Source organism: Periplaneta americana, chromosome 8 (genome assembly GCF_040183065.1).
Source record: "Periplaneta americana isolate PAMFEO1 chromosome 8, P.americana_PAMFEO1_priV1, whole genome shotgun sequence".
NCBI lineage: Eukaryota > Metazoa > Arthropoda > Insecta > Blattodea > Blattidae > Periplaneta > Periplaneta americana.
In genome coordinates, this window is record NC_091124.1 from 127,479,658 (window position 1) to 127,505,032 (window position 25,375).

Below are 25,375 nucleotides of genomic sequence, written 5' to 3' on the forward strand. Positions count from 1 at the left end.
TTATCTTCGTGAACCACTCTGTATATTGCATTTTTCATCACAATGATGTCAAAATATACTAGAACATACTAAAGTATTGCATGATGTTCGTAAATCACTCTGTATAATGCGTAATGATGAAATAATTCATATTTAGGACATGACAATTTTGTTGCACACTTGCTTTTCTCTCTCAGATTTCCGTCAATGCTACAAACTCTCTCCTCCTCGTTTGTCAGAGCTGCATTCTTACTCTATCACATCTTTTTCTGTCTTTAAAATCTAGTAAAAATTGCTTTTATTGTACAGTTAGGTTTCTATAACAAAGGTTTTGTATTCTTATATTAATTTATTATACCGAGTGAATTGAATGAGAAGGAAATGGGAGGAGAAACTTTAGAAGATATGTGAAAATGCATCCTTGCAAGGGATTCAAAGCTGAGAAAAACAGAATATGTGAGCTCCAAGCCTGTTGCCCACCTGTCTCACTCCAGATTTCGCTGCTCCACTGAAGGAACTCTAGAAAATTGTAAGCAATTATTTAAATTTGATTTATACAGGTTTTATTGGCCACCCTACCCACTGTCTCCTGGCCTAGTTGCCTCATGAGTCATATCTTATTGGTGTCACTTATGAGATTCAGACCTGTCTTCGGACAGTTGACTAAGCAGGTTATATTTAAGATTTCAGATGTCATACTGAAGTCACATACCTTTCATTAACATTCGATTTTTAAGGCCAAACAGTAGACATGGGCTCAAAATAACAGTACTAGTGTTTTGTAATCTAGGATTTATGTTGTTTAGCCTTTGTGTGACCACGTGGACGTGTCACTGTCAGTGAACTAGGAGCCTACTAAGTATCTAGTTTAATTTTTTTAACACTCTGCCCAAATAATGATGACAAACGAAATGCTTTGAAAGTGGTTGTGCTAAGCAAAACGTAATTAAGAGAACGAAGCATTAAAAATACCGAAACAAAGTAGCTATTTCAGTTCCTATTTCATATTAAAAACAGATAATGTAAGCAGCTTCGAATTCAGAAAAAACATTCATCACAAAATGAAGCAAACATTTTATACAGTGCAAAAGATGAAGAGATCAAGTGGTGAACTGTACTTTAGAAAATTATATAAGTAATGGAATTTCTTGAAACAGTTATTACACAAATCCAGACCTTTACCCAGATATCAACATTAGGTTTGTTCATACAGCAAGTTTGTAATGGTTTGGAAACTGTTTGCAAACTGTCCCAACCTCACCTAATGCATACGATCGGTTTCAAAACTAATTTCAAACCATCCGTGATTTCAGCTGTACGAATGCATTTTCAAACTGGTCGGAACCACTGCCATCTACATAAGTGTTTGGACTTACGACAGCAGAATCAAAGCAGCAATCATTTAAACAGCTGTCCAACACCACACCTGGCTGTCAACTCCCAAGATATTATTAAGAGTAATCATATAAACTTTAAATGTATATTGGTTGTGTTGTATTTTATGACAGTATGAGATGAGATTTTATGCTCCATAATAGCATAGTCAATTATTCTGAATTACAAAGCCAATATACTGTTTACGTATTGTGTACCAGCATGTACTATGATAGTAACCACAAACTCTGTGTATTTTCATTTCCGAAAGACAAATATTTAAGAATTATATGGGTTAGAGGTATAAACGGAACATTTCACTCTTACTACATAATATTCACAGGTAAGGTTTTGTGTTGACTGTGTGTAATATTTAACTTTTTTACTTTTATGAAGTTAAGTCTTTATCTTATTTCAAGAGTATCTCATTCGCGAAAATATTTGATTTCGGTAGTTTCCAGTATCAAGATTTATTTTGCCATTTATTGGTGTGTGAACGCCACTTCCTAGCATAAGATTTGGGACTCCCAAGATACTGAAAGGACTATGTCAATGTATGACCAGAAGACAGAAAGATGCTTAAAGAAGCAACATTATCATGTCTAAGACTTAAGAAAGGTGAGTTGTTGTTTAGTCAACTGTTCGAAGATAGGTCTGGACCCCACAAGTGACACCAACAAGATATCGCTCATGAGGAAACTAGGCCAGGAGATAATGGGGTACGGTGGCCAGTTCCTTTTCTCCTCCAATGCATATATCGCTGACTAGGTACATATTACACCAATCAGACTTCAAATGTATACAAACAGTTGTTCTTCATGTGACACATATCATCTAGAGAGATGTACTGCCTGATAATAGATGTACATATCAGCCAAAACCTCAATCAGAGTTAGAAAAGTGACTATGTTATATAAATGTGAACAATAACTGGACATGTCTCTAATTAAACTTATATGCAGTTACTTTTTATGACAGTTTTATACAATTATTATTTTATTTTAAGATGCTGTGCCATCTCAAATGCCAGGCTACCTAAAATATAAGTCCAAGACTCAAGAAGTTGCTCATGAGCATCCCGAGGATCGACAGTTTTAATTGGAAAATGAAGCAATAATGTTGTCATTAGAAGAAAATCTGAAGATGCTTAATGCATGTAATCAAATTAAGAGTTTCAAAAGTTCTGGGTAAATGAAAGGCAAATTTCATAATAGGCCTAATATTTGTTTGTTAAGTGACTGTAACCACATCTGTGCAATTTTGTTTACTGAAGAGCATTTTCTTGAAGTGAAGTGTTAGGTCGAGATAAACCAGGATTTATACTGTATGTATATGTATATGATTTATATTTATGGGGAGGTAGAAATATGTTTACTGGAAAAGATTGCCCTCCCTGTGAAAGTCAGTGAAATAATAATGTTGAGAAAATAATTTGTAGCCCAATTCAAAACTTGGCAATTTTGTCAACAGGGAAACTACAGTTTTGGATGATATGTTACGTAGTGAGCCGAGCTCGACGCATCAGTCAATCATCTACTAGACCATCTCGCTGACAGAGTTCATTTCATTATTATATCTCCGATGGCACCATCTTTTTCTCTAATTTTCTTACCAAAATTCCTATTGGCCGGCTAGCAGTTTCAAACAAATGCCGGGGAGAGAATTGAGTTTTCTTGTTTATGTTCAGTAGCAGAGCACTTCACTCTGGAGTTCACTCTCAACGTGGAAGGTCTTTTTGAGAAATATTGGATCAGTTAAGTTCACTCGGAACTATATGTCAGCTGGTTAGTTGTATGTAGCAAGTTTGTATTGACTTCGGGATGTTATGTTCTACAATTAACTTCGGTTATGGATGCAGTCGACATGTTTAAGGTTGTATTCAATGTATTATGGCATAGTTAATTTTGCAGTACGAGCTGGTTCGGTATTTGTTGTATTTGACCACGATACATTTGTTGAATTGTTAATGAGAATATCCGCAAGTGGTAATATCTTGGTTTATGTATCAGATATTGCGGCATTTTAGTTTGGTGGGTTATGTCGCGTTGGTACATATTATGTTACAGGAAGTGAAGTGATTTGAGGATTTGATTTGCGTGAGTATAGAGATACGGAGTTATTGTGTGCTTACGTTGTCTTCAAAATTTTCTGAGATAGCCCGGCCGGAATTGTGATACATGGTTATCATTGTATCGTGGAAAGGGTTGGACCGAATTCGTATACCTTGCGGCTTGTTTTACTTTTTTCATTTATAAATTGAGCATTGCCATTCTAGATTATTCGATTTATAAATCCGAGTGTATTACCATCCTAGTATATTTACGTGGCTACGCGAATTCTAAGGTATCATTGGTATACAAATATACTCTTTTCTCTCTCTGCATTATGGCTATGGTAATAGTACAGAGATTTATACTATTTATATATTGTATTTAAGAATTAAGCTTCAATTAATTATTTGTGTATTGATCTGGTGTGTGACTGTTTTATTGTGGGTTATTTTCCTTGTGATGTAACGAGTTAATATCTGGAGCCTGTTGTTCGTTTCTTTGTGGGAATCATTGAAGTCTAATTGGGCATTTAATACGGGTTGTGGAAACCGCTGGACATTGGGGTTAAAGTTTTATATGCTGTTTGAGATGTTGTGACAATGTTCCAGCGGGGAAATATTTTATAGGTCATCAACCTGTTGTTTTGTGAATTTCCCGATTAGACTGAATTATGAATTTGGCAATGTATTGAAGCATATGATTGAAAGTGTTGAAGCTTCTGGACTTTACTTATGGTTGTATTTCAGATTAATTTATTATATCATTTTTTTCGTTTCCATTTAACTTCATACTTTCTATGTTCACTTCATCAAACTAATTATGTACTTGTTATTTATTATTTGTTAATTATATTTGTTATCATAAATTCACACTACCTATTTCTTTTTAAGTCTTCCACTGCGCATATCCCGATCATCCGATGCACCAGATTCCATCTGGCAAATAACATCCCAGTATTCTCGAGTTTTGAGAAAGGTGTTGAAGAGAGGGGGAAGAGGGAATCAATTACGATTACTTATCAATTATTATTCACATCCCTCTCAGTAGATATGCTCATGTAGTTATAGAGAGTAGCCTATGTATTTTTGCAACAACCAAATAAGAGGAATGTTTTTATTTCTTTGTGTAAGAGGAATGTGCCAAAGTGACATTTTCATGGGAGACAATTGTACATCTCACTAGCATAGATGACTTCACAGCAAGAATCTTCAGAGCAACAGGTAATAGGCTTATGCTAAATGAATATTTACACAAAGAAAAGAAGTCATTTTAAAAATGCCAAAACTATGCCTGAGTTTCAAAGAAGCGGGACTATTGGAAATATTGTGTAAGTTTGATTAATAATATACCAGTAGGTCTTGTAATTTGCAAATTATAGACTTCTCACTTCAGTTACTGAATTTATCTATTGAAAATGTAAGCAGTAAATTGTTCATTACAATAGGATTATTCTCTTCACTTCAATCAGTTGTTCTGTTTCGAGAGACATGGCACCTGAATGTAAAGGTTAATTTGAAAACTGTAAATTACAGTACTGCATAACTGTAGACCTAGAATAAAATCGCATGGCACAATACTGTATTTTCCTTTTCGGTCTTATCTATTATAGTTCAAAGTTACAAAGAATTTACTGTAGTATAGTAGACTATACTTAGAATTAAACTACAGTAATTTCATTTAAAGCATGAAGGGATACATACTGCATATTATAAATTTACTGTTAGATTTGGCAACCTCCCTCCCAATAAAGGACACCTCCCAGATGCGGACAGATTGTTTATTTATTTTTGTATTCTTCTTGTTGTATTGATCACTTTGTAAACATACAATGTATGACATTCTTCATTATGTCAGTTTAGCCTACATAAATATTTTATTTCAAAACAGTTCAGCTACTTATTATAACATATTATATAAAATTACATGAAACTATTCAATTTCAATTTTTCCTCATCAATATTCCTATGTAATTTATTGAAGCAGCTATCAACAGAATATTTCTAGCTGCAGTTCAAATTATGAACCAGAAATTATTAGACCTACTTTTTATCATTGCTCATGATTTTCTACAATTTAGAATGTTACATATTCAATATTGTTTTCATTCAAACGATAATTCAACTGTGAGATTGTAACAGGCCATATGGTCTAATACTTGAAGGGAAGAAGAAGAAGAAGAAGAAGAAGAAGAAGAAGAAGAAGAAGAAGAAGAAGAAGAAGAAGAATATTACATATTCAATGTTGTTTTCATTCGAACGATTTTCTACAATTTCGCCACACAAGGACAAAGAATACGATCGCCTTCCCTTGATATCACGTTAAGTAGTTAACTTGTTGTATAGATAGTGTTGAACTGTCCTGTCGACACATGTTACCGAAGTGGAGGAAAGATAATTGCGCGCTCATTCCAAGCAATAAAGGTTAAAAATGGTTTAGTAACTTCAAAATTCCTCAATATACCATAAAAATGGAGGTAAGAAACATATTTATATTAATAACAGTGTCCTAAAAATATTTTTGGCAATTCTCCAGAAAAAGTACACTGAAGGAGGCACTTTTTTTTTCTTTTTGGGCCTGTCTCTTTTCTGAAATAATTTCAGCAAGCCTAACTCATACCCCTGGATATATAATCCATATCATTATCACTACAAGTGCTTGAACCAGACATTTGAAAGAACAATTACAGGCCTAAATTAACTTCTATTTTAAAACACTTCCGGAAAATAATTTTGTTACAATTAATCTCTATCAAGAGTATACTCATCATAATCACAAACAGAGGATTTTGTTCTAAAAATGAACTAAAATGACAACATTAACTTCGTCTATGCTATATATTTTATAAATAAAAAAAAAAAGTAGCTTGAAAGGATGTATCCAGAGAATTATTTATGTTAAGAGCTATTGAATAAAAAATAATAATAGGTTATAACTTATGCGGTAAAACTTTAGAATATACCTGCTTATATACAGTATTACCTTCCTGAAAAATGACAATTATACAAAAAAAAAGTACCATACTAAAATACAAGTGATTATATATTTAGAGCATGTAGGTTATGTTGTAATAACGTGCAGAAAACAATGGCAAAACTATCTTAATGCGCATGTGTCAACTATGATTAGAGATTAGTTTGCACTTGATTCGCAAATCAATTCTGTCAGGAATCGATTTGTGACAGTTTGATATGCTGTAAGAACGTGTGACTATTAGTCAAAAACAGAGTTTGAAGTTTTCACCGTATGAACAAACTTAATATCTTATAGGATTTTTGGACAGAGAAAGGTCGCTAAGCAGAAATAAAGTATTTCGATTAATCAGCCTATGAACATAAAATTGAAGACAATGTTGAGAAAGAATTCCTCGCTCAAACAATGTGTTTGTGATAACTGTCATATAGAAAAATCGTAGCTCAATTATCCATGTACAAAGGGAAATTGTACTGTTCTGGATGTACATTGTTCTCTCTTCTAAATCTCTGATTAGTGTGATTGTGTTTAATTATTGGAAACATGCTCTGATGCTGCTTCAAAACATGAAAGTAGATCAGCCTATCAAATGCTCCTTGGCAAAGTCAGGGTTGCTGTTCAAAACAAACATTTGGAATTGAACCATCAGCCTGTACAGCAGACTCAGAGTTCATTTTCCATTTAGGAAGAATTTGAAGTAGCTTTGTATCATTTGCAAGCAGAATAGGATCATAACAATGAGACAATATTAGAGTTAGATAAATTAATATCTTAATAGGCTGTATTTGCCTCGCCATCCAATTAATTGGTGGCAAACAAGAAAATTTACTTATGCAAATGTATATTCAGTTATTGTAAAAAAAAAACTTCGCATTTCAGCTACTAATGTTTCTTGTTGGAAGATTTTTCCTAAGAATTGGGCAAATATGTACAGAAAAAAGGAGCAGGTTAACAAGCGACAAAATGAGCAAAATATTGTTTTAGTCTGAAATTGAGGACCGTTTTTGCAAAACCTGCTAACTGAAAAAACTAAATTTGACAGGAGACAAGTAGGTTATAGGTGCAACGATCATACTTTGACACATACAATGAAGAGAAATAATTCAATTTTACTAAAATGCCTTTAACATTGTGTAGAGGCCTGTCTTATGTTACCGAATCCACTAAAATCAAAATTTTGCAGTTTGCAAGTTTTCCAAAAAAGGTCCTCAATTGTACTTTCTCTCAGAAAAGATAATTTGCATTTTATATAAAACTGCGATAAAGTAATTATTTGCATTCAATCTACAAATTTTTTCCTAAATGTATGTTTCCCTTTTTTTTTGTGCAATTGTGATATTTTTATAAACAAAAATAGCTTACATTTAATCTGGAATTGCAATTTTTCTCATAAATGACAACTACATATTACATATGTGAAAATGTGATTTTTTTTTTTTTATAAAAATTTACACTTAATCTGAAAACGTCATTTTGTTTTTCAATGCAAACTTCTCCCCCCATTTGAACAAAAAAAGTTAGTGAGTGGCTAAGCAATTCTTTTCAGTGAGCAGACCTCTGAGCAACACTCAAGGTGGTGAACTGCTTTGCCCAACCCTAATCTCAAGGGACTGCTATTCCTGCTATGTGTTGACTACAACAAGGCAATTCCTGTCCTTAGATCACTGTATTTGAATTAAAGAAATAGCAAAATACTTGGCGAGCATGGAAAAGAACTCACGATCTCCATGTGAAAGCTCATATGAATAAATTACCCATGCAAATTGAGGTAACAGAATCTCGTGTGAGTCATGTGCAACGTGAGCAGTAAAGTAGGGAAATAAAAGTGGACTCTGTACTTTAAAACTTCAAAAAGTATCTAGTGTCTTTCTGAGTTCATGATTCGTGAGTAAAACAAAGATCCAAGGTACCATGTCAAGAATCTTAATTCTGGTTGTTTAAAAGCCAAGCATATATAAATATTATATCACAGCTCCAATTTCTGGACATTCGCGTTGATTTTAAAAATTCCTCTTGCATGGTAATTTAACCCTTGAAAATGAGGACATGCCTGGGAAAATGAGGACATATGATAACCCTACAAACTTGAAGATAAACTTAAAATTGTTAGGAGGACATCAATTTAATTATTACATTAATTTATGTGCACGCAGATAGCAAAAAAATAAAGAATTTTTTTTTTCTGTAATACAGGATTTAAAAAATAATTGTTGTTAACCTTTAGGAGCCGTGCATCCACTATAGTGGCCAGCTAATATTATAATCATGACGTGATGTAATATGTTATAAATTATAATGGTGTATATAAATATATATATATTTATATATAAATTATATTATTTAATTTTATATAACAATAAGGACATTGCACTTGATTAAAACAATTTTTTTTGTAATGTTTCTCTTTTTCTTTTTTTAAAAAAGGAGAAAAATCATTTCAACTGCAGTAAACTGAAACTCCATCAGCTTCCATGTGTACCATTACACGAATTGTTTTACATGGACCCTCCCCATCCTTTACTATAGGCTCAATTGACTGCAGTGGCCAGGATGCGAACCTGCAATCTTTGGCACGATATGCTAGTCGGACATATCGGCTACCCAACACGAATTTACCCGATTATACAGGCATACGTCCACACCTGTGGAGTAACGGTCAGCAGGTATGGCCGTGAAACTAAGTGGCCCAGGTTCGATTCCCAGTCGGGGCAAGTTACCTGGTTGAGGTTTTTTCCGGGACTCTGGACCCTGGACTCATTTCACCAGCATTATTATCACCATCTCATTCAGACGCTAAATAACCAAAGATGTTGATAAAGCATCGTAAAAACCTATTAATATATATATATATATATATATATATATATATATATATATATATATATATATATATATATATATACACACAGGCATATGAACACCTGGTTAAGAGTTACACATTTGCGTGTAATAGTGGTATAATTCTTCCAGCTCCTAAGGGTTAACCGATTGTAAGTGAAGAAAAAGAAGTCTATTTTGTTTCTATTGTTTATTATTTGGTGGTGAAGATGACAGGCTCTAAGGATCTGAAACATTAAGTGAACAAATGAGGAAAGTTCATTACATTTACAAAATGTCTGTCACATTTAAAACATTTGTAACAGTAAACACTGCAGCACAGACTGATTGCACAGTCATATTTTCTACCAAAAAGCATAAGAGTAAGTCACAAAAAATAGACATATACTTAGCACATTGATAGATCATTTTAACATTTCGTGGTACTCATGAATTATTAGAGTCATCACAATGAAAGTCAGGAATCGGCAAATCAAGACAGTTTTTTTAACTGTCTTTACTTGGCAGTTTTAGTAATATATTAGTTGAACATTTAAACAATGCTTCAGTTTTTAAATACACCTCACATACTATATATACAAGATTAATTAACATACGAGTTTAGTTGGAAGACCTGAGCAAAATATATACTAAAACAGTCAAGCTGAGTTTTACAAACATTACTGGGTTCACAACATCATCCTCTACTTCACCTATGTAAATGTAGTGACTTACTGCGATTATTATGCAATAAGCACATAATTACGGTCTCAGCAATGTGATAGAACATATAAACTCTGTTAAGGAAAATAAGATAGAGCTAATGGAATGTTTCGAAAAGATTGGCGAGAAAGACTGTGGGATGATTTTAGTGACAGAAGCATGTGGCCTAAAAATTTGCTTAATGACACAGGTATTTTTGTTTTATCTGAATTTTTTAAGACATAATGAAACATGTTGACATATTGTACAATACATTACAGATGCAGAATGCTAACAGATTAAGCATATCTCATGCATTTGAATCAGCCGTAATGAAAATATGAGACAACATTGATAGATGTCAAATACATGTTGATCTAGAGTTATAAACAAATGTTTCTTCTGCCAAGAAAATGGAACAAACACGGTTGGGAAGAGACCTGATGACAAATGCCAAAGAAGTAAGTTATATTGTTATTAACCAACTCAATGAATGGTTCCTGCAGTCACAGATATTTGGCAGTTTTTCCGTAAGTGACCCAAAGATATATGTCTCATACAGAGAAAAGTTTACAGTTGATCTAGTTAAGTCTTTTGTATTAATTACAGTCCACTCATTTCCAAAGAAATTTCTTCACTGTGTGATTTTTTCAGTTGTTTATGGATTATTCTTCCCTTGAGGATTCATTCTCTGAAGTCAGCAACGCCCTTTGAATTACATACACTAACAACCCTGTTTCAACAGCTGAATAGCAGAGTTCAGCACATTAAGTAGAATACCATGGGCCAAGATAAGCTGAATTTGTTGGCCTTTTGTTCCATTCATAAGGAGGAACTCCATCAAATTCCGAACTTTATGAACTGTGTCACTGAAATGTTTGCCAGTCAGAAGGAGAGACAAGCAACTTCTTTATAAATAATCCCGTGAACTAGAGTTTAATACTGAATCCACATTATTTTATAGTTTGTGGTTTCTTTAGGTACATTGCACTGAAGGGATTTTTAAACAAAATCAATCTTATTGCATAAAATTTATTAAACAAGTGACAATGGAAAATTAGTGGGATGGCAGGGAAAACTGGAGTACACTGAGAAAATCTTATCCAATGCCTTCCTTCGTTAAAAATTTCAATTAGACTCTAGGTTCAAAGCATATACAAACCTTGCATTTCTATTGAGCTCTGAGGTATATTAATATTTTTTAGTTATTTTATGCAATCGTCATATGCTAATATTTGCAAAATAAAAACATATATTAAAGTAAACGCCAGTATTTCACACCGTTTACATCATTCACTACACAAGAAGGAAAGATATATGCATTCATAAAGGACAAGCTCGCATGTTACTTGATAAATCTTCAATTGTATAAAATGATTGATAAATTCTATTGGATAAAGAAGAATCAATGTTACACATATGTGAAAAATAAGTACACATTCAACAAATGTAAAGACAAAATCAACAAGTTAAATAGAACATCATCTATTACTCATACTGATACTTACTTTCGTTTGAATGGAAAACAAAGTCAGACCAAGGCACACCACTGAAACAATCCCAACCGTCAAGAGAACTACCAGTGTATCGTGGAAAGCAGAAATAATGGCAGCCCAATACGACATGGCCAATGTCTGAAACAAACACAATACTACTATATACTTGCCCCTGTTAATAGCTCAGTATTTTAGATTTGTGTTTGTTCTTATGAACTGCTTCAGCAATATTCAAATATGAAACACCCAGCAAAAAGTAAAACTGTACAGTATTTATTATCAATAACTACAACACTTTTACTCTCCTGAGAAAATCACTGTAGTTAAATCTGAAAATAAAGTCAGAATAACTAGTTTTCAACTTCCAAAGTATATATACCCGTTGAATTTTCATCATCAATTTTATTATTGAATAAAGCATGGTATTAAAACCTTCCTTGTTCACAATCCCCTAGATATAGTTTATTTTCAATTCTGTACCTATAAAGTAGTTGATGTTGCACAAAGTCTATAACCTACATCTATAATAAGTTTAAATCACATTCAAAATAATATATTAAATACAATATATTAAAAAGAGAGAGAGAGAGAGAATCAAGCTATTAAATAAATACATTATTACCTAGATGCAAATTAATGCAGAAGCAAAATTATTTTGCTAAGCAAATATACCGTGTGTTAATTTCAAAACTTCCCACTTGAATAATTTTAGATGTGCAGGGGACCAATTCTGAGGAAAAACACGTCGATTTAGTTTTCGAAGGTGAAGTTCAAAACCATTACTGATTAAATTTTCTGTTACACCCCTCTACCCTCAGTGAGCGATTGACAGACATTTCCAGCAGGTTTTATTTTAATTTTAAGCTAAAATCTGCAACCTGTAATTTAAGTGGCACTTGTTACAAACAATTTAATTTCTGTAAATTCAAAAACTATTGGAAAAACTGCAGCACTCTCATTATCACCACAATTAAACCAAAACATAAGTTTCTTATCCTTTCACCTTCCCATGAATTTTAACAACATTTTTATCAAATCAATCCTCGGAACTAGAGATTAAGATCATCAAATTTTCTGAAAATATCTGTCGAAACCAAACATCTTAAAGGCCCCATCCAGTTAAATTTCATGTTTTCATAATTAAAGAGATTATTCTCTCACACAAATTGTAAACAAAAACCAATGTTGCACGTCAATTTGTTCTCTAGTAATCCTCTCGTAAAGTTTCATTTCACAATAATGATGTCTGCTGCGTGTCCACACATGCAGTTAGACTGCATCATTGCAGTGCTATTCACCTATTTTCTTTAGCAAGCTGCGTTTGTATCCATTGTTGCAGTAATTATGACCATCATTCTGAACATTATCAGAAGAGTAATATTGTAAGTTTTCATAAATTTTCGAATAGAAAAGGATTTCCAGAATGGTATAATGAATGGCTGAATAGAATTAATTGCAAAGACTTCATTACAAGCAAATATGCATACATACGATTTGTTCATTTCACTGAAGATGACCATGAATAATCCTGTCCCTTGAAATCCAGTTTACTTCAAGAGAAAGAAGAATGTGATTCCTTCTGTGCTTTTAAGGGAAGACAAACAATTATTATCACATTTGTAGTTTTTTTTTCTTATTTTATTGGGTTATTTTACGACGCTGTATCAACATCTAGGTTATTTAGCATCTGAATGATATGAAGGTGATAATGCCGGTGAAATGAGTCCGGGGTCCAGCACCGAAAGTTACCCAGCATTTGCTCGTATTGGGTTGAGGGAAAACCCCAGGAAAAAACCTCAACCAGGTAACTTGCCCTGACCGGGATTCGAACCTGGGCCACCTGGTTTCGCGGCCAGATGCACTGACCGTTACTCCACAGGTGTGGACACATTCGTTGTTAAAAAGGAAGGAAGAAGACAGTGCTTATCTAAGGAAAAAAAGTAATTACATGAAGCAATACTGGAATTGGAAGAAAGTACCTGTTTTCAATGTTGCAAAGTCAGTTATGAAAATTTCATAAAGGCATTGAGCCAGACGAATATCAGGATGAAGAAACAAACAATAAAGAAACACAATTTTATATCAATTTGTCAGAAATCAGTGTACAGAGTGAAATGGGAAGTGAAATATACAGAAATTTTTCGAAGTGGAAGTGAGAACTATAATGAAACAGCGACAATCCAGGATAAATCAGTCACACTATTGGACAATACAGTAGTTGAACAGAAGAAGAAACAGAAAGTGATGTGTTTGTCGAAGTGAAGAAGTGAAACATAAAGTTATCTTTGTAATGTGGAGGGAATGTCTCATTTTTTTTTTTTGTATGAAATATGGTGAACTGGTTATGAGTACAAAACCTTCAAGCAGGGGACCATGTTTACAGTATGAAACTGAGTGCACAGGTCACATAAATGTGTGGTTATTTACAGGAAAACTTGAGTAGACATTCTTCAATGTGTGTGAGATGTAAATGGAACGGGGTTTTACTTTTCAAACAATAAATTTAGCAACGCTGATATTACTAGTATGTATTATATATTGGTAGAAACATATATCGGCTCTGGAATTAGAAGACTTGTTGTTTAGTCAAATGTCCAAAGACAGGTTTGAATCTCACAAGTGACACCAATAAAGCATCATGCAAATCTCATTTCAGCCTACGAAATTATTGAGGGTATAAAAATATCTTCTCCCTTTTTATGTCTCAGGATACTAAATGTACTCGAACTAATATTGATTGCATTTGAGTGTGGGTTCGAATCCCACTTGGGCTGATTTACCCAGCTATATAGTGACTGTCACATAATTACATGGCGAATCCTTGGACTCATACTGCCAAATATCATTTCACTATCACCAATTCCACTGACATTAGATAACATCATAATTAACAGTATCAAATAACCAATTAAAAAAAAAAGATTCATCAGAAATGCCTACTTCTTTATTATTTTCAATTACTGATGTTTGGTCAATTTTAATGTTCTTTATAATTTGCACAAAACACATTGCATCATGTTATGAATCTGGAACCTATAATGGAGGAAGAGGGGGAGATCAGTCACATTTCACAGGTGAGTGACAAAGCAAAGAAATATTGTAGACTCTTATAACATCAGTTGGGGTGATAACGGACACAGGTGTGATTTCGGATAGTATTAGCACTTTTATTAATCCTCTACAGACAAGAAAAGAAGAAAGTTTTTGATCTTAGTGTTTGCAATCATTGCTTTTATAGTACTGCACATACAATTATAAACTGAAAACCATCTGATTAGGATGTTTGCATTGTCGACACTTTCACCACTGACTACTATAATATAAGAGAAAGATGGTAACAGATTTTCTGTCTAACAAAAGGGTTTCTAAGACAATTAGTCGGTGTTGGGTATTTAGTGTTATCTATTTGTACACCACATTGATGTAAAACTTTGGTGAAGTACAATTCTATTATGATACCAGAGTTGAACGAAAAGAGCAAAAAAATCGGACTAGTTGTTTAGTCAACTGTCCGAAGACAGGTCTGAACCTCACAAGTGATACCAAGAAGGCACCACTTATGAGGCAACTAGGCCTGGAGATAATGGGGTATGGTGGCCAGTTCCTTTCCCCCTCCATTGCATAGATCACCGACTAGCTACATATTACATTGATCAGACTTCAGATGCACACAAACAATTGTTCTTCCTCTGACACACATCATCAAGTCAGTTCTAAAAGTGCAGTCGAGTTATAAGCAGCGTTAAAAGTAGGTCAGTACTGTGAAGAAAGTATGGGCGACAAACTAACTTCATACAGGTCACGTATAGGTAGATATAATGCAGTGAAGATCCAAAGAAGTACAAAAAGTGGAAAGGAAGCAGTATCCGACAGAAATATCATATTTATGACAGCAGCTGTTATATCAATAGTATTAATAATTGGAAATGTGGAGCTAAACCCGGGACCTGGCAATAGAGAAGAAACAGATTATAATGAGAAGATGTTTCAAAGCGAATGGAAAAACTACATAAAGAAAACGAAGGAAGATAGACAAAAGGCAAGTGTGCTTCTACATAAAGTTTCTAATGACATAGAGGAATTAGTCAATAGATATATTGAAGTGGAAAATAAGATAAAAGAAGTTATCCAGGAGCAGGCTACGCTAAAGTCAATGATTAGAAAATGGGAAAGTAATAGTAGGCTCAATAACATTGTAATCTATGGGGCTGAAGAGGACACTAAACGAACAGGAATCGACACATGTTTACTAGTGCTACAATTATTATCTAAATATTTAAAACTAAACGTGGATATAAGTGCAATAAACAACGCATATAGAGTCGGGAATGGAAAGAATAGACCAATGCTAGCTAAATTCAACTGTTATTTCAGTAAAGAACATATCATTGCAAATAGGAGACAACTTATAGGCACAAATATCTACATAGAAAATGATTCCGCAAAAGATATAAGAGAGAAAAGAAAAAAATTAATTCCACTGTTGAAAGGAGCTCGAAGCAAAAGATTTAGAGCAAACTTAATTAAAGACAAAATCAAGATCAATGGAAAGATAATCGGCTCAGATATCTTGAATGATTATAACACTGAGAACATATTTTATAGCTGTAGCAGAAACAATAATAAACAAAGTGATACAAATAGTAATAGAGCAGCATCTCCACATCAGGGAAACAGAAGAAGTAGTATAACACACAACAGAAAAGATAGAAGCTTAGAAAGTACTTATCGGAATGACAACGGAGCAACAAAGCATGAGCAATCCGATAAGATAAATGTTAAAATTGGTGACCTTACAAGTGTGAACGATATACGAGAATACCTTAGAAAAATTGAGAACGATTCTTTCACAAATTCCTCAAGAAGAAACAAGAGTGAAGAAAGAAGACCATGCAGGGAAGAAGATGCGGGAACCAGAGAAGAGGTGGCTTGTGGGGCAGTAACACAGACTAAGAGGCAATCGAGTGAAAGTGCTGCAGAGAGAAGGATCTATGGTTCATCCAAAAAGTGCAGTGAAAGTGAAAATCGTGTACAAATAGTGCAACAGTCCTTGGGTAGTTTGAGGCGTGCTAGAGGAAGTGACACACCGTCAACACTGATGAGGTTAGCGGATTCTACCAAGGAAGATGAAGTTGAGGTCGATCACTTAATTACAGGCCGTATAGAAACATTAGCAGAAAAAATTATAAACAATCAAATACAAATAATGATAAAAGTACAGAACAAAACTATTTACTATGAGGTAGGCAACAACAAAAACTTAACTTTCCTATAATCAGAAAATCCAAAAAAAAAAAAAATAATAATAATAATCTGAACAAGAAAGATGTATTTAGTAGTAAAATTCTTTTTTTATAAAGACAACATCAAATTAATTTGTATATTCAAGACTTTAAATTTCAATAAGATTACACATAAAATAAATTTAATAAAAAGTAGAATAGAATTAAACGAAAATGTGAGCAGGGAAAAGAATGTTGTAACTGTAATTGGTATTGATTTACGTAATTAATATGTCAAGTGTGTTTACATGTACGCTGTAAGATGTATAAATAACCAAATAACTTGCTGACAAACATGTAGCAGGAATTTAGACTGACCTACTGTACTCACTGAAAAATACCGATTCAGCTATTGCAGTGTGCTGGCTATATGTCAACAACTGCTAACCTGGATGCAGTATGATGACACGGAATAATTAGTTAACGTACATAAGTGAACCTATAACTAAACATAAATATGAAAGTTATAGAATAAATTTAGATGTTTAAAGTAAAAAAAGAACAGTTGATTTAAAAAAGTTTATGGTAGAAAAATTGTGAAATGGGCAGAGAAATAAGTTTTAAAGCTTTAATGGTTATCACAATTGGTTTAAACATGCACTAAAACCAGACGTAAGTGCAAGTTTGAACCAATAAATTACTGAGATTTGCGACAGATAAATTAGTTTAGGAAATTGTATATTTATTATGTATAACTAATTTTTGTATATAGATAATTTTTTTTTAATTATTACGTTTGTACTTTTGTGAACTAATATCAATAAATCTATCTACAACCCTTAAATCCATCTACATCATCAAGTGAGACGTACTGACTGATAAATATACATATCAGCTAGAACCTCAATATGACAAACTCTGCAGAGATGCTGATTAAAGTAAATAGGACACAGTTACAATACTGCAGGGAATACATCTACCTGGGCCAAGCAGTCTCACAGAAAAAAATAGAAAATGACAAAGAATAGTAGTTGCTTGGAGAAAATTCTGGAACCTAAAATTCATACTCCTAGATAAACATATTAGCCCCAAGAACCCAAGATAAGACTAGAAACACTGCTAACTTGCGTCATACTAACCTTCTATATGGCTGCTAGACTTAGACATTCACTAAAGGACAGATCCAGACGATCCAAATAAGTCAATGGAAAATGGAAAGAATAATAATGGGCTTCAACCTCCAACATTGAGTGAAAAACGACGAACTGTGAAGAAGAAGCCGTATAGAAGCCACCGCAGCACAGTTAATTAAATGGAGATGGAGAGGACATGTAATCAGGATGCAGCCAAACAGGTGGGCTTATGCCACTATGGTATGGGACCTGAGAATGGGGAGAAGAAGAAGAGGACTTCAGAGAAGTGGTGGGTGAGCAGTGGCCCAGAAAAGCAAGAGAAAGGGCAAAGTGGAAAGAGAAGATAGGTCTAAAGTAAATAGTGAAAGTGAAATGAGTAATGGAGATACAGTGGAACAGGATGAGAACAAGCGAAGTAAAGAGAACAATACTAGATTTAAGGACAAAAACTAGATATAGATTTAAGTATGATTAATAAAATAAGATCAGGCAAAAACACACAAGAGAAACAAAGTTTACAGGGAATAGCTCACCCCGAGCTAGCCCTGTGATAAGTTGGAGGTCCTTGCCTTTCAGAAATTTAATGGGCTTGTCTATTAGTAGGCTACATGTATAAACATTTTCTTAAAAAAAAAAGACAATATGGCCTCATATCAGACATGCCAGATGTAGACAAGAAAATATTTGATGTTAAGTCCAGATGCAATTATGGGCCTTGACAACTTTAAAAAGCTTTAATTGATGTCGAAATAGGGAAGATAGATTCAAAACACTTTAACTAATATAAAAACAGGGAAGCTATCATGTAGGAAAGCATCTGACCTGTATAGATTTCACGTTCAATATTAGAAAATAAGACAAATGGCAGAAATTGATCCTCACAATGTTCTAAGATGCAGAAGAGTGCCAAAATAACAATGACAAAGCATCTTGGTCTTCCAGCTTTGAAACTGAAACATGACTGTTACCCTGGTGATGGCACCTCAAGTGTCCCTCAATGAAAATTTAATGATCCTACCAGAAAATGTATGTTGGATCATAACTGCAGAGGTGCAGATAACCTCAGAAAGGAGAAATGCAGATTAGTGAGATTGAATATAGTCCTAGCGAGTACATAATTGAAGAATAAAACAACATAAGAGGAGAAAAAGAAGAAGAAAAAAGATGCTATCCTACAAACAAATGAATGTGTAGTGGTCAGTTATATGTACATATTAACAAGGACGAAAACAACTCTTTAGGCTAGGGGTTCCCAAACTTTTCAAGATTGTGCCACCCTTCATATGTCACATTTTCTGTGCAACATCCCTATATCCAAAATTTAAAAAAAATTAATGCCCAAATTCGATTTGGTGGTATTTTTTTTTTTTTTAAGGAAACAGCATTTACATTATTGAATGAATAAGAATAAATTAATGAGATAAGCACTTTTTGTTGTACATGATCTCATGTGTAGGTATATTTTGTTCATAATGACGAAACATGTCATCCTTATTATATAATCGCTGTATCACTTTCTGGAAGAACAAACACATTGGAAGTGATACAAACAACAACAAATGAATTAATGTCTTTCACAATGCTACCAATCTTCATTCGGCTTTCACATTCTCGTCATTCAAAATATCGAATCTGGGGACATTATTCGATATAACTATTTGGATATCCTTCTCAACATTAACTTTGCTTTTATACTATCTGGATTTTATTATCGGCAGAGATGAAAGTTCTTTCTAGCAAAGATAGTATGTCGCAAAAGGGAAAATTATTCTCATGGCTTTCATACTCAATTCAATTCTGAGTACTCTTCGCCACACTGTTCAAAAACTGTGGCAAAGTTCTAGAAGAGAATGTCATTTTTCACTTTATTTCGTATTGATCTTCCACAGAAGCAGCTTTAGTTTGAAAGCCAGAATCTTATTGGACAGCTGTATTATGTGTGATTCTCTGCCCTGAAGATTCACATTCAGAGAATTCGGCCTCTCAAACATGTAGTACAAATATCCAAGCTTTAAAATGAAGTCAGTGTTAATTAAGCATAAAAAAGTTTGGGACAAAGACAGAAATGGCATAAGTAGAAAGGTTTCATAATATGGAATAATAAGATGGAAAAGATTATACAACGAAAAAAAGAAGTTTACAACAAAATCCTCTCCAACCAAAATCGAGAAGATAAAATCGAATACAGGAAATGTGCACTTGCAAAGAGAGAAGTTAGAAACAAACAAAGTGTTGGGTGGAATCTATGACTTATTTGGAAAATGATATAACTCGACCTCAACCACAGACACACAAGATTCTTACAAAATTCAACAATGAAGTTAAAAATAATCTACCAATAAATGTGATTCCTCAAGAAAATTGGGTATGACATTTTAAACAATTATAGTCCCACACAACAGAACCTCCTGAAATTCTTATCTCCTGATAATATTTTACTTTAATCTATTTCCACTGATGATCTCAAAAAGCTTTGTTTGGAACAAAATGAAAACTCAGAGCAAGACTGTCCGTGACTAGTCATACTGTTCTTCGCCAATAATATTTTCATAAGATTCATAGAGTTTATTTTTGAGAATATATGCATAAATTTTATATCTAGGCTTTGATAGGTTTTTCACTGCAAACCCAGCATTCTCTAATTTTTCCTAGTTTCTGCCTTTTTGCCTTTGTCTCCGCATATGTTCCATATTATCTTATTGTTGTCTATCATCTGATATTTTCTTCTGCCTTGAACTCTTCTCCCATTCACCATTCCTTCTGGTGCATCCTTCAGTAGGCAGTTTCTTCTCAACCAATGATCCAACCAATTCCTTTTTCTCTTTCTGATCAGTTTCAGCATCGTTCTTTCTTCACTCATTCTTTCCAACATAGCTTCATTTCTTATTCTGTTTGTCCATTTCGCACACTCCACATTTCAAATGCTTCTAGTTGCTTCTCTTCACTTCATCATGATGTCCATGTTTCTGGACAGGCAAGCCTTATTCATGTTTCAAGCACTAGTAGACGTCAGAAATTCGTTAACCAGAATAAATAAACATCGGTGCCTGTTCTATACTATGCCACACTCCACACAAAGCACTTCACTAGTCTCTTCCTTAGATTTGATAAGCATATTCCTCTATAATTATCAGTTGTCTTCAAATATCCCTTTTTATAGTTATGTAGGAATTATAAAGGATTTACTCCAATTTCCTAGAATTTCTTGTCCCTTCCATAACATATCAGAATTTTCAAAAACAGTTTTAAATAGGAAGTTATGGCTAGAATATTTGAATATTTATTATTTATTGAATATTTTCCATTTTAAATATCCATACCATCTCAAACGTTTTTCTTCTATTATCTCTAAAATGTTCCTGTCGACTTGCATAATTTCCTTTATTGCAGTGTTTCAATTTTTTTTTTTTCTGGATATTCATGCTGACTACCTCCAAAAGTCTATTCCTATCACCATTAATCTTTTGGCTTGCTGTCTGTTCACCGTTTTGGGCCCCATAAAACAAAATACTGTGTAACTGTGCTTACTTTTTATTTCTACTATTTGACCTTCCAATGCTTGCCTATAGACACAGAATAACACACAATTTACAATAATGGTTGTACATGAATGAGCAATGAAAAAAATATATAGATAAAAATACAGACTTTCAATCACAAATACAGAGGTTGCCAAAAAATGTATACACTCTTTCAATGACTACAATGTTAAGAATTATTATGATACAGATAAGTTTCAAAATTAAAAATAATGTGAACCAATGTAGAAACCAGTCATTTATTGAAAGTGTTCAAATTGTTGGCCATTGTGGTCCAGGCACACCTGGTAATGCTGACCGATGGAATCCAAAACGTTCCTAATCATTTCGATTGGTATTTGGGCATATTCTCTTACAATAGCTGCTCTCAACTCATCGATTGTAGCTGGTTTTGTGCTATATACATTATGCTTGATATGTTTCCACAGAAAAAAAATCCATCGGAGTCAAATCCGGTGAGTGAGGGAAGTACTCGATACTACCTCTTCGTCCTATCCATCTGTTCTGCAGGTGGCCGTTAAGATAGGCCCTCATGTTGCGTGGTAGTGAGGAGGTGCACCATCCTGCTGGAAGTACCATTCTTCATTCCTAAACATCACTTCGATACATGGCATGGCATGGCAGATTCCTTTAGCAAGTTGAGGTAAATTGCACCAGTCATGGTACCATCAAAAAAGAAAGGTCCAATTAAACCAAATACTGACAAACCACACCACACTGTAACACACATGGTGTTCCACTGTGTCACATGAGGATTGTTAGTTGCCCAGTAGGTGCAATTGTGACCATTAATTGAGCCATTTAACTTAAACATGGCCTCATTACTCCAAACAATTTTGTATGGAAATTGATGGTCCTACACACATTTTGCTTGGTACCACTCACAAAATTCAATTCTCTAGTCATGATCATCTTCATTGAGAGCATGGACTAATCTAGGAATAAAACTTTTCCACTGAGCACTCTTCAAAACGCGATGGACACTCGATTTTGAAAGTCCTGTCTCACGAGCCGCTTGCCGAACAGATTTTCTAGGAAATTGCTGAAACCTTTTGATGACTTCTCTTTCTCTTGTGGGGCTCGTGGATGTTCGTGGTCTTCCAGAATTGTTTTTATGGATATTATATTCTGAACAGTTCCTTCATCTTCAAACTTATCTCGCAAACAAGCAATTGAGGACAGTTTTTGCAAAACTTGCTAACTGCAAAATTTGCAAAATTGAGATTTTGATGGATTTGTTATCATAAGGCAGGCCTCTACTTGATGTTCAAAGCGTCTTAGTAAAATGGTGTTATTTCTCTTCATTGTAGTGCGTCAAAGTGTGATCGTTTTTCCAAAACTTGCCTTCTGCTATAACCAGGAGCATTGAAAACACTGATTGAACAATTGAAAATATGTACTGCGGACATAACAGCAATACAGGAAATGAGATGGTTAGGTGAAGGAGTCATTGAGAAGAAAGAATGTACGGTCTTCTATAGTTGTAACAAGCATAAACATCAATTTGGTACAGGATTTGTAGTAAATAATAGAGTCAAGCATATGATCATGGACTTTAAACCCTTAAGTGATAGAATATGCATCCTTAGAACTAGAGGTAAATTCTTCAATTGTAGCCTAATTAATGTCCACGCTTCGACAGAAGACAAGCAGGATAACGAAAAAGAAAGTTGTTATTATCAATTAGATAAAGCTTACGACCCCTGTCCCAAGAACGACATTAAAATTATACTAGGTGATCTGAACGCACAAGTTGGTAAAGAAAGTGTATACCAAACCACCATTGGGAAACATAGTCTCCACAATGTCAGTAATGACAATGGATGTAGGCTAATAAATTTTGCAGCCTCTAGAGGAATGGTCATAGGAAGTACAATATTTTGTCATAAGAAGATCCACAAAGGTACCTGGAAACACCCTGACGGAGTAACTGTGAACCAGATTGACCACATTCTAATAGATAAGAGACATATATCCAGCTTGATGGATGTTAGATCTTACAGAGGAGTTAATATGGACTCAGATCATTTTATGGTTATATCCAAATTTCGACAAAGAATATCAAATCATAAAAATGTAAAAACACACCAAGTTAATAGCAGGAAAATCGTAAAATTCAACATTGAAGAGCTAAAAAATGAGAAAACTGAAACGTTATACAAGCAGCAAATGGAGGAGCAACTAAGAAATAGGAAGAATGACACGACAGCAAATAATGTGACAATAAATGAACAATGGAATGGAATAAAGAATATAATTACTAGAACAGCTGTAAGTGTATTAGGAGAAATTGATAAACCAGAAAGAAATCACTGGTTTGATGAGGAATGTGAATTGGTTACACAAGAGAAGAATTTAGCTTATACCGTAATGCTACAAAGAGGATGCACAAGACAATCTAAAGAAGAATATAGAATTAAAAGGAGAGAGGAGAAAAGAGTTCATAGGACAAAGAAGAGGATATATGAGAACCAGCCTATGGAAAACTTAGAAGACTTCAGAAGGACAAACAATAGTAAGCACTTTTATAAAACTGTCAACTCCGATAGGAAAAACTTTAAACCTAGAATCACTATGTGTAAGGATAATGAAGGGATGATTTTAACAAAAAGGAATGAAATTCTAAAACGATGGACCGAACATTTTAAGGAACTTTTAAACAAGGAACATAATGATCTACAATGTATTATAAATAATGACGATTATAGGAATGATGATCATGATGATATTGATGAACCCACCGAAGAAGAGATAAGAGATGTAATAATTGGATTAAAGAAAAACAAAGCACCAGGAATGGATAGTATCCAATCAGAACTCCTTCAGAGTAGCTGTAATGAATTAATACAAGACATACAGAAATTAATTAAGGACATATGGACACAAGAAATGATTCCTGATGATTGGAGAATTGCAGTTATATGCCCATTACACAAGAAGGGTGCTCTAATTATAGAGGAATAACGTTATTAAATACCACTTATAAGATATTCTTCAGAATCTTACACAACAGGCTATTACCATACATAGAAAGGGCCATAGGAAAATATCAAGCTGGCTTCAGAAGTGGAAAGTCGACAATTGATCAAATTTTTACTTTAAGACAAATTATTGAGAAAACATATGAACAAAATATTGAAACTCATCACTTGTTTGTTGATTTTTCAACGGCATATGACAGCATCAATAGAGCTGAGCTTTATAAGGCGATGGTAGAGCTGAACATTCCGAAGAAGCTGGTGAGACTAGTTAAAACATGCATGGATGACAGTCAGTGTCAAATAAAGATCCAATCTGAACTATCAGATTTATTTCAAACAACTAAGGGTCTAAGACAGGGCGACTCACTAGCGTGTATTTTATTTAATATTGCCCTTGAAAAAGTGATAAGGGATGCAGATATACAAACTAGAAGTACAATACTCTACAAATCATCCCAAATACTGGCCTATGCTGATGATATAGATATCATTGGTCGATCTGTGGAGAATGTTAAGAGAACATTTACTGCTTTAGAAACAGCAGCCCAAAAAATGGGGCTGAAAATTAACGAACAGAAGACTAAGTACATGATTGTTGGATGTAAAAAACAAAAAAGGACTTGACAACAACAACCCATTTAAAAATTAATCAATATAAATTTCAGAGGGTCTCTAGTTTTGTATATCTGGGCTCCTTAATCAATGACACTAATGATATTAGTGAAGAAATTGATAGAAGAATTCAAAATGCCAATAAAGCATATTTTGGATTATTGAAGCACTTTAAATCAAAACTTCTTACAAGGGAAACAAAATGCAATATTTATAATGTTTTGGTAAAACCTGTATTAACATATGGCAGTGAAACGTGGACCCTCTCAAAGACTCATATGTCAAGATTGAGATCCTTTGAAACCAAAACTCTAAGGAAGATATATGGCCCAATATGTGATAATGGAGAATGGCGAATAAGATACAACTTTGAACTTTACCAACTATATAAGTCCCCTGATGTGGTTACAGTCATTAAAATATCAAGATTAAGATGGGCAGGACATGTGCAAAGGATGGCAGATCATGAGATACCCAAGAAAGTTATGGGGAATAAATT

The 25,375-nt window shown here is 33.9% G+C and overlaps 1 protein-coding gene across 1 annotated transcript in view; it reads right to left on the reverse strand.

Annotated features, from left to right (window-relative positions):
- LOC138705029 (protein lifeguard 2-like) overlaps positions 1–25,375 on the reverse strand; it is a 90,786-nt gene that overhangs the window by 20,561 nt on the left and 44,850 nt on the right. Inside the window, exon 6 of the mRNA XM_069833578.1 lies at positions 11,402–11,527. Within this exon, the coding sequence (XP_069689679.1) occupies positions 11,402–11,527 (126 nt within the window). The remainder of the gene's footprint in view (positions 1–11,401; positions 11,528–25,375) is intronic.